General features: G+C 46.7%; 1 protein-coding gene across 2 annotated transcripts in view; it reads left to right on the forward strand.

Annotated features, from left to right (window-relative positions):
- Window positions 1-12,613, forward strand: part of LOC126416770 (zinc finger CCCH domain-containing protein 13) — a 386,118-nt gene that overhangs the window by 349,010 nt on the left and 24,495 nt on the right. For both annotated transcript variants that reach the window (XM_050084619.1, XM_050084621.1), the window contains one exon: window positions 9,333-9,512. In XM_050084619.1, coding sequence (XP_049940576.1) covers window positions 9,333-9,512 — 180 coding nt within the window. The remainder of the gene's footprint in view (window positions 1-9,332; window positions 9,513-12,613) is intronic.

Here is a 12,613-nt window from a genome sequence, read left to right on the forward strand (position 1 = left end):
TAGTTAGGTTTAAGTAGTTCTAAGTTCTAGGGGACTGATGACGTCAGATGTTAAGTTCCATAGTGCTCAGAGCCATGTACTACGATTCCTCCCTTTGTGACGTTCACAATTTTAGAATTCCGAATATTTAAGACAAGCTGCGAATCTGTGCACCTCTTTCAAAAATTATCACGATCTGATTGGATACTCGTGCAGCTTTTTTCGTACAGTGCTTCATCACCTGCAAAAGAGGCTGATGTTATTATTAATATTCACATCAATTGGGACACGAACTATCATCAGCTGTAGAATGGAATGATAACAATGAAAATTTGTGCCGGACCGGGACTCGAACCTGGATTCCCCGCATGTCGCGAGCGGTCACCTTACCGTTTGGCTATCCGTACACGACTCACGGCCAGACCCAAACTTCCATACGTCGTCAACCATGCGTCTACGACGTGCTCTCGTACATCCACTGTGTATATTCCCGTACAGGTCAGACGTTGTAGCTGAAAGTCGCTTGCCCGGTATCGGCAGATGAATACGATACTGCAGTGCCGGTGTTATTCTGATTACGATGCAAAGTTCTTTTGGAGATGCATGACACTTCCCTGGAGCACGCCTTATCTGAGTTTTACACACGTCAGTGGCGCTCCATCAAAAATAAAATGCCACGTCTCTGTAAAAACACAACCTCCATCCGATCGAATTTTGTTTTAAACATAATATAATCGTGCGTTTGTTAATATAATTCGTCGTACATATCTCATGTAACGGACGACCGCCCCTCTAGAGAAGCATTCGCGAATAGGAAAGACGAGGTAAGTACACTACTGGGCATTAAAATTGCTACACCACGTAGATGGCGTGCTACAGACGCGAAATTTAACCGACAGGAAGAAGATGCTGTGATATGCAAATGATTACCTTTTCAGAGCATTCACACAAGGTTGGCGCCGGTGGCGACACCTAAAACGTGCTGACATGAGGAAAGTTTCGAACAGAGTTCTCATACACAAACAGCAGTTGACCGGCGTTGCCTGGTGAAACGTTGTTGTGATGCCTCGTGTAAGGAGAAGAAAAGCGTACAATCACGTTTCCGACTTTGATAAAGGTCGGATTGTAGCCTATCGCGATTGCGGTTAATCGTATCGCAACATTGCTGCTCGCGTTGGTCGAGATCCAATGACTGTTAGCAGAATATGGAATCGGTGGGTTCAGGAGGTTAATACGGAACGCCATGCTGGATCCCAGCGGAATCGTATCACTAGCAGTCGAGATGACAGGCATTTTATCCGCATGGCTGTAACGGCTCGTGCAGCCACGTCTCGATCTCTGAGTCAACAGATAGGGACGTTTGCAAGACAACAACCATCTGCACGAACAATTCGACGACGTTTGCAGCAGCATGGACTATCAGCACGGAGACCATGGCTGCGGTTACCCTTGACGCCGCATCACAGACAGGAGCGCCTGCGATGGTGTACTCAACGACGAATGGCAAAACGTCATTTTTTCGGATGAATCCAGGTTCTGTTTACAGCATCATGATGCTCACATCCGTGTTTGGCGACATCGCGGTGAACGCACATTGAAGCGTTTATTCGTCATCGCCATACTGGCGAATCACCCAGCGTGATGCTATGGGGTGCCATTGATTACACGTCTCGGTCACCTCTTGTTCGCATTGACTACACTTTGAACAGTGGACGTTACATTTCAGATGTGTTACGACCCGTGGCTCTACCCTTCATTTTATCCCTGCGAAACCCTACATTTCAGCAGGATAATGCACGACCGCATATTGCAGGTCCTGTACGGGCTTTTGTGGATACAGAAAATGTTCGACTGCTGCCCTGGCCAGCACATTCTCCAGATCTCTCACCAATTGAAAACGTCTGGTCAATGGTGGCCGAGCGACTGGCTCGTCACAATACGCCAGTCACTACTCCTGATGAACTGTGGTATCGTGTTGAAGCTACATGGGCAGCTGTACCTGTACACTCCATCCAAGCCCTGTTTGACTCAATGACCAGGCGTATCAAGGCCGTTATTACGGCTAGAGGTGGTTGTTCTGGGTACTGATTTCTCAGGGTCTATGCACCGAAATTGCGTTAAAATGTAATCACATGTAGTTCTAGTATAATATATTTGTCCAATGAATACCCGTTTATCGTCTGCATTTCTTCTTGGTGTAGCAATTTTAATGGCCAGTAGTGTACTTGTTCTTCACCGGTACAGGAACCAACCAGCGCCTCGCACCAGAAGCATGCTAGCGAAGTCGTATTTACAATTACGGGATCTCTCTGTTGCCTGGCGTAACAAAGCGAGAGAGGCTGTGTGTAGTACATCTGCTTCGAGTAAGGAGTGCGGCGCTGCCTGGTGAGGCGGGCGCAGACTGCCAGCAGAGCGCCTTGCGCCTTCCTTGTGGCAGGGCCGCGGCGGCGCTGGCGAGTGAAAGTGGACGGCCGCCGGCTCGCAGCAGGGAAAGTGGTCGGCAGTCGGCCCCCACTGCGCCTGCGCCGCGCCACGTCACGCCCCTCAGGCATTCCTCCCACTCGTGCTCGTCCACACAGCCGCCTCACATCGGGATTACTGGGCCGATGACATCATCAGCGTGGCGGGGATGCGAGCCTCGGCAGTCGACAAGAAACCAGTGGATGACGTCACTAATAACAACACGACATTAGCACAACAAAACCCTGCAGTCTATCGGGACTTTCACGGGGCTAGGAGGTTGGTAATGGGATTGATCTTGTCGTCTTCGAAAACACTGAAATCTGGAAATATCAGACCACAGTGGAGTAAATAAACTGCTTGACAGTTACTAAGGAACAACTGCTAATTGCTATGGAATAACCGACAGTAGCTATAGAGCCGGCGGCCGTGCGGTTAAAGGCGCTGCAGTCTGGAACCGCAGGACCGCTACGGCCGCAGGTTCGAATCCTGCCTCGGGCATGGATGTTTGTGATGTCCTTAGGTTTAACTAGTTCTAAGTTCTAGGGGACTAATGACCTCAGAAGTTGAGTCCCATAGTGCTCAGAGCCATTTTTTTATAGAGCCGGCCGCGGTGGTCTAGCGGTTTTAGGCGCGCAGTCCGGAACCGCGCGACTGCTACGGTCGCAGGTTCGAATCCTGCCTCGGGCACGGATGTTTGTGATGTCCTTAGGTTAGTTAGGTTTAACTAGTTCTAAGTTCTAGGGGACTGATAACCACAGTAGTTAAGTCCCATAGTGCTCAGAGCCATTTGAACCATTTTCTAGCTATAGAGCAACCGACAATTGCTACGGAACACCCGAAAAGAAGGAAGATCGGGTCCAACAACCCGTCGACATCGAGGTCATTAGAGACGCAGAACAGCACGGATTGCGTCAAGGATGGGGAAGGAAGACAATCGGCTGTGCCCTTTCAAAGGAAGCATCCAGGCATTTGCCTGGAGAGATTTAGGAAAAACGTGGAAGACCTGAATCTGGATGGCCGGGCGGGTATTCGAACCTTTGCCCTCCCAAATGCGAGTTCAGTCTGCTAATCACTGTGCCATCTCACTTGGTCGGAACACCCGACAAATGATAGTCTAAGGATATGTAGAAGGCGGGACGTGTTAATTATAACGAAGCGAGTGCATGAACGTTCTGCATGCATTCGACAGTTCACGCAGTACCGTATCCGACGAAGGCGGTTGTGGAACCGATTAGTGCGACATTCCGTGTGGTACGGCAACATGTCTGCAAGACTGTCAAGTGTTTGAGTGCATACGATCGTGGACGAGCAGCTGGACTTTGGCCACAGTAATGGGTGTTGCCAAAAGCGTCATCTTGCGATTTAAAAAGGGTAGCTGCATGTGGAATGCTACCATACTGCAAGAGGATCGTTATGTAGCTGTGGTGGCGAAAAGAAAGAGACATTTCACCCCTAGGCAGATCGCAGCAGACCTTGAAACCGCTACTGGTACACGTTTCTCTGCCAGAACCATTTCGTGGCGATTAAATCAGGCTTGTTTCTGTGCTCGGAAGCCTCTTACATGCAACTACGCCATCGTAGAGAAAGAGTTCACTGTAGTTTGGAGCAGTTTGGTTGGGCTGAGCAACAGTGATCCAGCTGATGCTCTCCGACGAATCCCGCTTCACAGAGAGATTCTAGCCACCAGTTAGTGTGGAGAGAAAGGGGAACACATTACACACCACAGAAGTTTCAGGAAGGTCATCCGCATGGCCTAGGCGTTATGGTATGGGCAGGCATTATGCACAATGGCCGAACAGCGCTGCATATATTTGCGCGATTTACCGTTACAGCACAGAGGTATTGCAGGGAGATTATTCTCCATTGTGTACGTGTGTTTAGGGGTGCGGTAGGTCCCGACTTTTTGTGTGCTGACGACAGTGCCCTCCTACACAGGACCGCTGAGGTGTCAGACGTACTGGAAAGTGAAGATATTGAAAGTATCGAATGGCTTGCGTACTCCGCGGACCTAAACCATGTACAGCGTGCCTGTGATACTCTTGGCAGAGATGTCTCTCGACGAACACCCCCTCCTCGAACCGTGCAAGACCTAAAATCCTTCTTGAGAGAGAAAAGGACAATATCCGTCAAGGATATTGGTAGCCAGCATGGACAACAGCTGCAAAATGTGCATTAGTGCCCGAGGAGGGTATATTCCTTAATAATAGTCCGATATCGACCTTTATGTTGGAAGTCCTGTGTCAAACATGAACGTTATTTACGTCTGTTACCTGCTTTCCTATGTGCTGACATCTGTACCGTTTTTATTTACAAACCTACCACTCCACCTCCATTACGTATATGCTGTGTATCACGTCGTCCATCATTGCCTGTGATTATTCCTGTCTTCGTTCCTTAGCAGCTGTCGAGCCGTTTACATGAGTGATCGAAAGTCATGGAAAGGCTCATTATGTGACATAACTACCGAGCCCTTAAAACTGCGCTAACAAGGCGACGTTAGGTAATTTGATAATACTTACACAGTGCATAGAATAATGAATAGCTTGTGGTCCCAAAGGTCGTGCGTCAAACTGTGTAAAGCGATTGAGAGGAATATCTGTTTAAATGCGAACATTTTAGGTTAGGCTTTACCTTGACTGTTATTGACATTAAATGAAACAACAAGTTTACTGTTACCAGTCACCGTTTTATTTGTCTCCACGACGCTTTCAAAGGTTTAAACCTTTTTGTCAGAAGAAACCCAAAACCATGTTCTGAAATAGTGTCTTGTTACTCCACTAGACAGTGCCATAAGTTCCTCCCCCCCTCCCCCCAAAAAAAACCGTAACACAACACACACACAAATCTCATACTAACTAATGTAAATCCAGCTGATGATGGAGTATAAAACCTTTAAAACGCGTGGAGATAAATAAAACGGTGACTGCTAACAGTAAACTTGTTGTTTCATTTAAGGAATACCTGTATTGACAGTCGTTGACTTGACAGCTAATTTATTAATAATAGGGATAGAAGCTGAAGCAACAAATTAAGATTTGTGAACGGCACTTGGATCTGGGTCTCTTGCTTCTAGGCAGATGTGGTAACCGCTACAACACCATAGCTGCACAGATTGCCCTAGTTCAGTGCCCTCCCTAACACAAACTTCAGTTCACATTTACAGCCCATTTTCCCAAAAATAATTTGTCGCAAATACAGCATTTAACGAGCGTAGCACATTCCAGCCACATTTCACTTCGTCTTGGACGGACGTTGGTAGATCATAGTGGTAAGAAAGTGAGAAGAAAATAACAATTTAAAAAAAAAAGACTTCCAGGAATAGTGTTTCCAGTCGTGTAGGCCTCATATTGCGGATTATTTGCACCAGAAATGAAAACAAGAATCGGAATAGATTGGGGAAATATTGATGAGATAATGCAAACAGTGGCAGCTGAATGAGCTGCTTTTCCTTTGCAGGACAAAGGACCTCGAGAGACGAGATGTTAGAAAAGATAGCCTAAGGTGCGCCGAGCGAAGGTGACAATAACACAGTTGTGAAACCGCTACCGTTTCCGCCCTTCACTGACGCAGACGTGTGGTGAGTGAAAGGCAGCCGGACACACGGGGGGAGGCTCTGCAGGACGTGAAAGTGCGGCTCCCACATTTGGACAGGATGGCCACTATTTGCGTATCCGCACTGCTGTTCAATCTGTTTCCTTTGCATTTTCCGTACGGTCTCACGCTTATGTCCTCACGGGCTTCTAAACGCTAACGATGATATGAAAAAAGAAACAATTTGATCTTTATACAGACGCTCTCGTCTTACAGTGTCTACAGAGTCTACAATTTCTGATTCCAGTACTGCGAACAGAATCGTTGAGCGAAGTGGTGCAGTGGTGGAGGCTTGAATCCATATTATGGAAGACAAGGTTAAACTCTAAATCCGATCAAACAGCTTTAGGTTTCCTGATCTTTTTTTTTCCACTCAAGGCGAAAGCCGGACTCGTTCCTGGACGAGTGAACGTCCAATGCCATAGGGTGTCCTCCAAGCATGAGGGCTGATACCCGAAAGTTGAACTACTGAGTTGACATTGTATAGTTACATTTTCATTAGACACATATAGTTGTTAATTTTTTCATGTAATTGCAATTAGAGCTCAGCGAAACTCAGAGGTTAGCAACAGTCGCCGGCAGGATCTTCCTTGGAAAAAAAATTCCAAGAGAAAAAACAGGGTATAAACTCTTAAACCAACCGACATAACGTGCGTTAACTGTAATTACTTCACCTGATCACCCATATTCACTATGGTGGTAAGAATATCGATGTGACAGCGTCTAGTATTCTGCTACATCTAGAGATGTGAAACTACCGACGGCTTTCCTATACTACCACAAGGAAGCGTAGATTACGATACTTTTCCTAGTGGCTCTGGCCAGTTAAAGTCGTACCAATGTTACCTGTTTACTTATACGTTGGGTACATTGCATACCAATCGGGCGATAGCCCATAACCATAGACTTTTTTTATTATTTATGTGATCAGTGTTTTATTAGATTCCCCTATCTAGATCGTTATCCTCCTGTCTGTTACTTAAGAATAAACAGTATTTACAGCAAAATTGAAATTATCAATGTTTAATTCAGGTTTTTATTCGAAAATTGTTGTTTTGTAACTTGAAACAGAAGGATGTTGTACTAAGAAAAGAAAACAATGCAGATTTATTATATATCGCTGGAAAACGCAATTTCCTTAACAAAAAAGGTAGCAAAAGAATTATCAAACATCGTTACAATACTTCGTCGAACATACATAAAAGATGTTTCTGTTATTAGTAAACAGCTTTCGCATTTACCAATAACACAAGGAAACTCTTGCCTTCATCATGATAAAGAACATTGCACTAAGTACAAAATAACAACAACTACTATATTTTTTGTATATTTGTGCATGTAAACTGTACTTGGATCTGAAGTAATTGCTTTGGTTACACAAAAGTGCAGAAGTTACGCGATCAATTAATTTTTATTACTTATAAAATGTGATTTATATTGTATATATGCAGACTGAACATTTATATCGTATAAGGATACAAAATACACAATGGACTGACACTGAATTATGTGCGGTTCTAATTATGTGCAAAACAAACAACGGAAAAATAGGGAAGTCGTCGACTCCCATTTTGTCTCTTAAACATTCATTTATGTTTCTTTCCCTACGAATTCTACCAGCAATCCTATCGTTTACTGCGACGTTTATGTAGTGTACCAAAACTACCACCGAGCGAGGTGGCGCAGCGGTTAGCACACTAGACTCGCATTCGGGAGGACGACGGTTCAAACCCGCGTCCGGCCGTCCTGATTTAGGTTTTCTGTGATGTCCCTAAATCGCTTCAGGCAAATGCGAGTATGATTCCTCTGAAAGGGCACGACCGACTTCCTTCCCCAACCTTCCCTACCCCAAACCAACCAACCAAAACTACCGTGCCGCACGGGATTAGCCGAGCGGTCTCAGGCGCTGCAGTCATGGACTGTGCGGCTGGTCCCGAGTCCTCCCTCGGGAATGGGTGGGTGTGTTTGTCCTTAGGATAATTAAGGTTAAGTAGTGTGTAAGCTTAGGGACTGATGACCTTCGCAGTTAAGTCCCATAAGATTTCACACACTTTTTTTTGTTTTTGTTTTTTAAACTGACGTTCGGCAGTGTTGGTAAACACAACTTTAGTTACACGACAAGGGGCAGTTGCATTGCCCATTCCCTCGCTTGATACGCCCTTATTAGACACGCTGGACGAAGTTCGTTAGCTCATACATCTTCATCTACACATCTACTCCACAAGCCACCGTAAGGTGCGTGGCAGAGGGTACCCTGTACCACTACTAGTCATTTCCTTTTCTGTTCCACTCGCAAATAGAGCGAGCGAAAAACGACAGTCTTTACGTCTCCATATGAGTCGTAATTTCTCGTAGCCTATTTTTGTGGTCCTTACGAGCGATGTATGTTGGTGGCAGTAGAATCGTCCGGCAGTTAGTTTGAAAAGCCGATTCTCTCAATTTTCTCAGTAGTGTTTCTCGAAAAGAACGTCGCCTTTCCTCGGGGGAGTCCCACTTGAGTTCGCAAAGCGTCTCCGTAACACTTACCTGTTGTTCGAACCCACCGGTAACAAATCTAGCAGAGCTCGCCTCTGAATTGCTTCGATGTCTTCCTTCAATCCGACCTGGTACGGATCCCAGACACTCGAGCAGTACTCAAGAATAAGTCGCACTAGCGTCCCGCATGCTGTCTCCTTTACAGGTGAATCGCCGGCCGCGGTGGTCTAGCGGTTCTGGCGCTGCAGTCCGGAACCGCGGGACTGCTACGGTCGCAGGTTCGAATCCTGCCTCGGGCATGGGTGTGTGTGCTGTCCTTAGGTTAGTTAGGTTTAAGTAGTTCTAAGTTCTAGGGGACTTATGACCTCAGATGTTGAGTCCCATAGTGCTCAGAGCCATTTGAACCATTTTTTTTACAGGTGAATCACACTTCACTGAAATTCTCCCACAGTTTTCACATGCTCGTTCCAACTCGTATCGCTTTGCAACGTTACGCCCAGATACTTAAACAACTTCATTGCGTCAAGCAGGACACTAGTAATACTGTATCCGAACATGACAGGTTTGTTCTTCCGACTCATCCGCGTTACCTTACATTTTTGCACATCTAGGACTAACTTCCATTCATCACACCAACTGGAAATTTTGTCTAAGCCGTCTTGCGGGACTCTGTTGAAAAATGGGCTTAATTCCTACAGAAATCACAGTCTTACAGTGCTACATTGGGTAGGTTTCGGCTGACCTTGGCAGCTGATGTCCTCGTTTAGCGCCCAGGTGGTGGAGCAGACAGAGGTTTCTAACACCGCGGCCCTGTTTTGTTTCAGACGCTGAAGTCGGAGCAGGTGGCGGGCAGCAGGCAGCGGCTGGCCACGCCCAGTCCGGCGGCGACCCCCAGCCCCGCCGTACTGCGCCACACCAGGGACAGAGACAGAGACAGAGACAGGGAGGCCGGCTGGTTCAAGTCGCTCGACAGGCTCACCAAGAAGAGCCGCGCGCGCGACAAGGTGAGTCGGGAGGACACCGTCTCCTCACGCTGCGTTGGCGTTTCCGACCGGAAAGCGATTCAAACCTGGTAATTAAAGAAGGCAGGACTGGGTTACGATTGTGGAAGGGGCCCGAATCAATTACTATTGGTTTGCTTTGCAATTTCACTCATTTCTTTTAATAAATAATTTTTGAAAACAAGCCAATGAGGTCGCAATCAGAATTTTAAGGCACGTAACCACAATCACGGCTGAAGGCCTTTAACGCGAAAAATGGCGATTATTTAAAATTTAACAAATACATAAAATACAGACAGCAAATTATTTTGAAGACAAGCCAATGTGGTCGCAATCGGAATTTAAAGGCAAGTAACCACGTTCAAGGCTGAAGGCCTTTAACGCCCAAAATGGCAATTACTAAAAATTTAGCAAACACATAAAATAGACACAGAAAATAATTTTTTAAAACAACCGAATGTGGTCGCAATCAGAATTTTAAGGCAAGTAACTACCATCACGGCTGAAGGCGTTTAACGCGAAAAATGGCAATTATTTAAAATTAACAAATACATAAAATACAGACAGCCAATAATTTTGAAGACAAGCCAGTGTGGTCGCAATCAGAATTTTAAGGCAAGTAACCATTATCGCGGCTGGAGGCCTATAACGCCCAAAATGGCAATTATTAAAAAAATTTAACAAACATACTGTCAAACGGCGAATGGCACAGCAAAAGTTAATTAAAAAAAAAAACAACAGAAAATGGTTCAAAGGGCTCTGAGAAATATGGGACTTAACTTCTGTGATCATCAGTCCCCTAGAGCTTAGAACTACTTAAACCTAACTAACCTAAGGACATCACACACATCCATGCGCCAGGCAGGATTCGAACCTGCGACCGTAGCGGTTGCGAGGTTCCAGACTGTAGCGACTAGAACCGCTCGCCGGCCGGAGTGGCCGTGCGGTTCTAGGCGCTATAGTCTGGAGCCGCGTGACCGCTACGGTCGCAGGTTCGAATCCTGCCTCGGGCATGGATGTGTGTGATGTCCTTAGATTAGTTAGGTTTAAGTAGTTCTAAGTTCTAGGGGACTCATGACCTCAGAAGTTAAGTCCCATACTGCTCAGAGCCATTTTTTTTTAGAACCGCTCGGCCACTCCAGCCGTCAAAAACAAAAAACAAGAAACTGGTCATCAAACAGGTGAGACAAATGATGGTAACTTAATAATAAAATAAAACACAAGGTCCAGTGATAGACGGTGCTCCAGGAATCGACCTCTGAGTGGGTCACACCTAGAGTTGCATTCAGTTCACAAGATGGTAACTCGGACTAGTGGCAATCTATCGAGGTGAGGCTACCTGACATCCAACAAAACAAATGCAAGACATAAAATTACGTCAAAGCCGGAACCAGCGGTCAGGGGTCTGCCCGCAGAATACTGTGCTTAGAGCGCCCAGAACAAGAAGGAATGACTACCACTGAGGTAGAAGAGCGCCACCCAACCTACAGTCAAGAATCTGTCAAACTTACACGCCTCACCGGACAGCGGCGCCAAGGCGAGGAAATGTACACTGCCGTTACACACACTAACCCCCCAGGGCAGGTAACTGGGGCGTGTTGTCGTTCGGCGCGGACCTCGCTGCTCCTGCGTCCCCAACGGAACTCCACACTCACACCACATGGAAAAAGGACGAGGTCGCCCCAAAGATAGGGCAGGAGAACTACATATCGATAAAGGCCGCTGCTGCCACTAGCGGACAGGCAACGCTTACGAAATCAAGTGGAGCCAGTGATCACGAGAAGAAGACAAACAACGCAACCATGCCAACTAAACGATACGGTCTGGCAGAAACCTACACACGGCACCAATGCGAGCCGCAGAATGGCTAAGCAATGTCACGTGACTAGCTGCTGTATGTATCTGGCTGCAACGACTGACGAACAGCTGATGCAGAACTCCACTCTCGACTGGGATACAATTGTATACTCGGAGGTCTAAAATGCTTGTACTTTCCCTCATTTGATCCCTCAGTTATCCACAGGGTGGTTATAATTAAACTTTCCCAGTTTAACACATTATAATACGGAAACTAATTACCGCACGAGTACTAGACTTGGTAGCATTAATTTCCATAGTACGGGGTGCATGGTTTCCACGCGTCGCTGCGCCACCGTCCAGTTCCATCTATGGCGACCAGGTGCCGTTTCAGTCATCGCGATGCTCAGTCTCACACATCTGACCAGTCACAATGCATTTGTTGACGTGTCGGCATGAGCATGGACAAAAGGAGCAGGACATTATTGGTGAAGCTGTTGTCAAAACAACAGTAATGCTGCAGCTGCACTTCGAGAATATCGCCAGCTGAAAGGATTGCAGAAGGGATCTCTTTCTCCACCTGCTGAGCGGAGCATGATGAAGTTCTAATCAACTGGAGAACTGGGCGTCATTCCGGGAAGAGGTCGACGACCGGTTGCACCACAGGTGGTTTATGAAATCGCCGTTGCTATGGGAGACAACGCTGCATGCAATTCCCGATCGTCAGGCAGTGTAAGTGCTGTGTCACGACAGTTGAACGTCCTTTGGTCCACTGTTCGGAAGGTGCTTTGAACCATTCTTAAATGGTACCCGTACAAGATCCGTGTAGTACAGCAGCCTGCACCACAGGACGCACAACGACGTGCTGACTTCGAGGGCTGGTCTTCGATCATCCTATGGACAGGCGAGGCGACGCTCATATTTCGTTGACAGGTGAACTGAACACACAGAATTGCCGAGTGTGGGGATCTTCACCTCCAGTCACTGTGCATGAAATTCCTTTGTATGGTGAACGTGTCACCGAATAGTGTGGCTTCACGGTTACGTTCATCATTGGTCCATTCTTCTTTGGACAGGTTGCCGCTCATGGTCCAAAGACGTGCAGTGTGACTGGCCATCGTTACTGCGCTATGCTTCGCCAGCATGTCATACCCGACCAACAGGAGAGACGCGCATTGAACTCAACAATTTTCATGCAAGATGGGCCCCACCGCACGTCGCTCGTGAAGTTCACCTGCATCTCTGAAACACTTTTGGAAACGATTGGATTATCAGTCGATCGTTTCCAAATGCCTGGCCGGCATGAT

Source organism: Schistocerca serialis, chromosome 8 (genome assembly GCF_023864345.2).
Source record: "Schistocerca serialis cubense isolate TAMUIC-IGC-003099 chromosome 8, iqSchSeri2.2, whole genome shotgun sequence".
NCBI lineage: Eukaryota > Metazoa > Arthropoda > Insecta > Orthoptera > Acrididae > Schistocerca > Schistocerca serialis.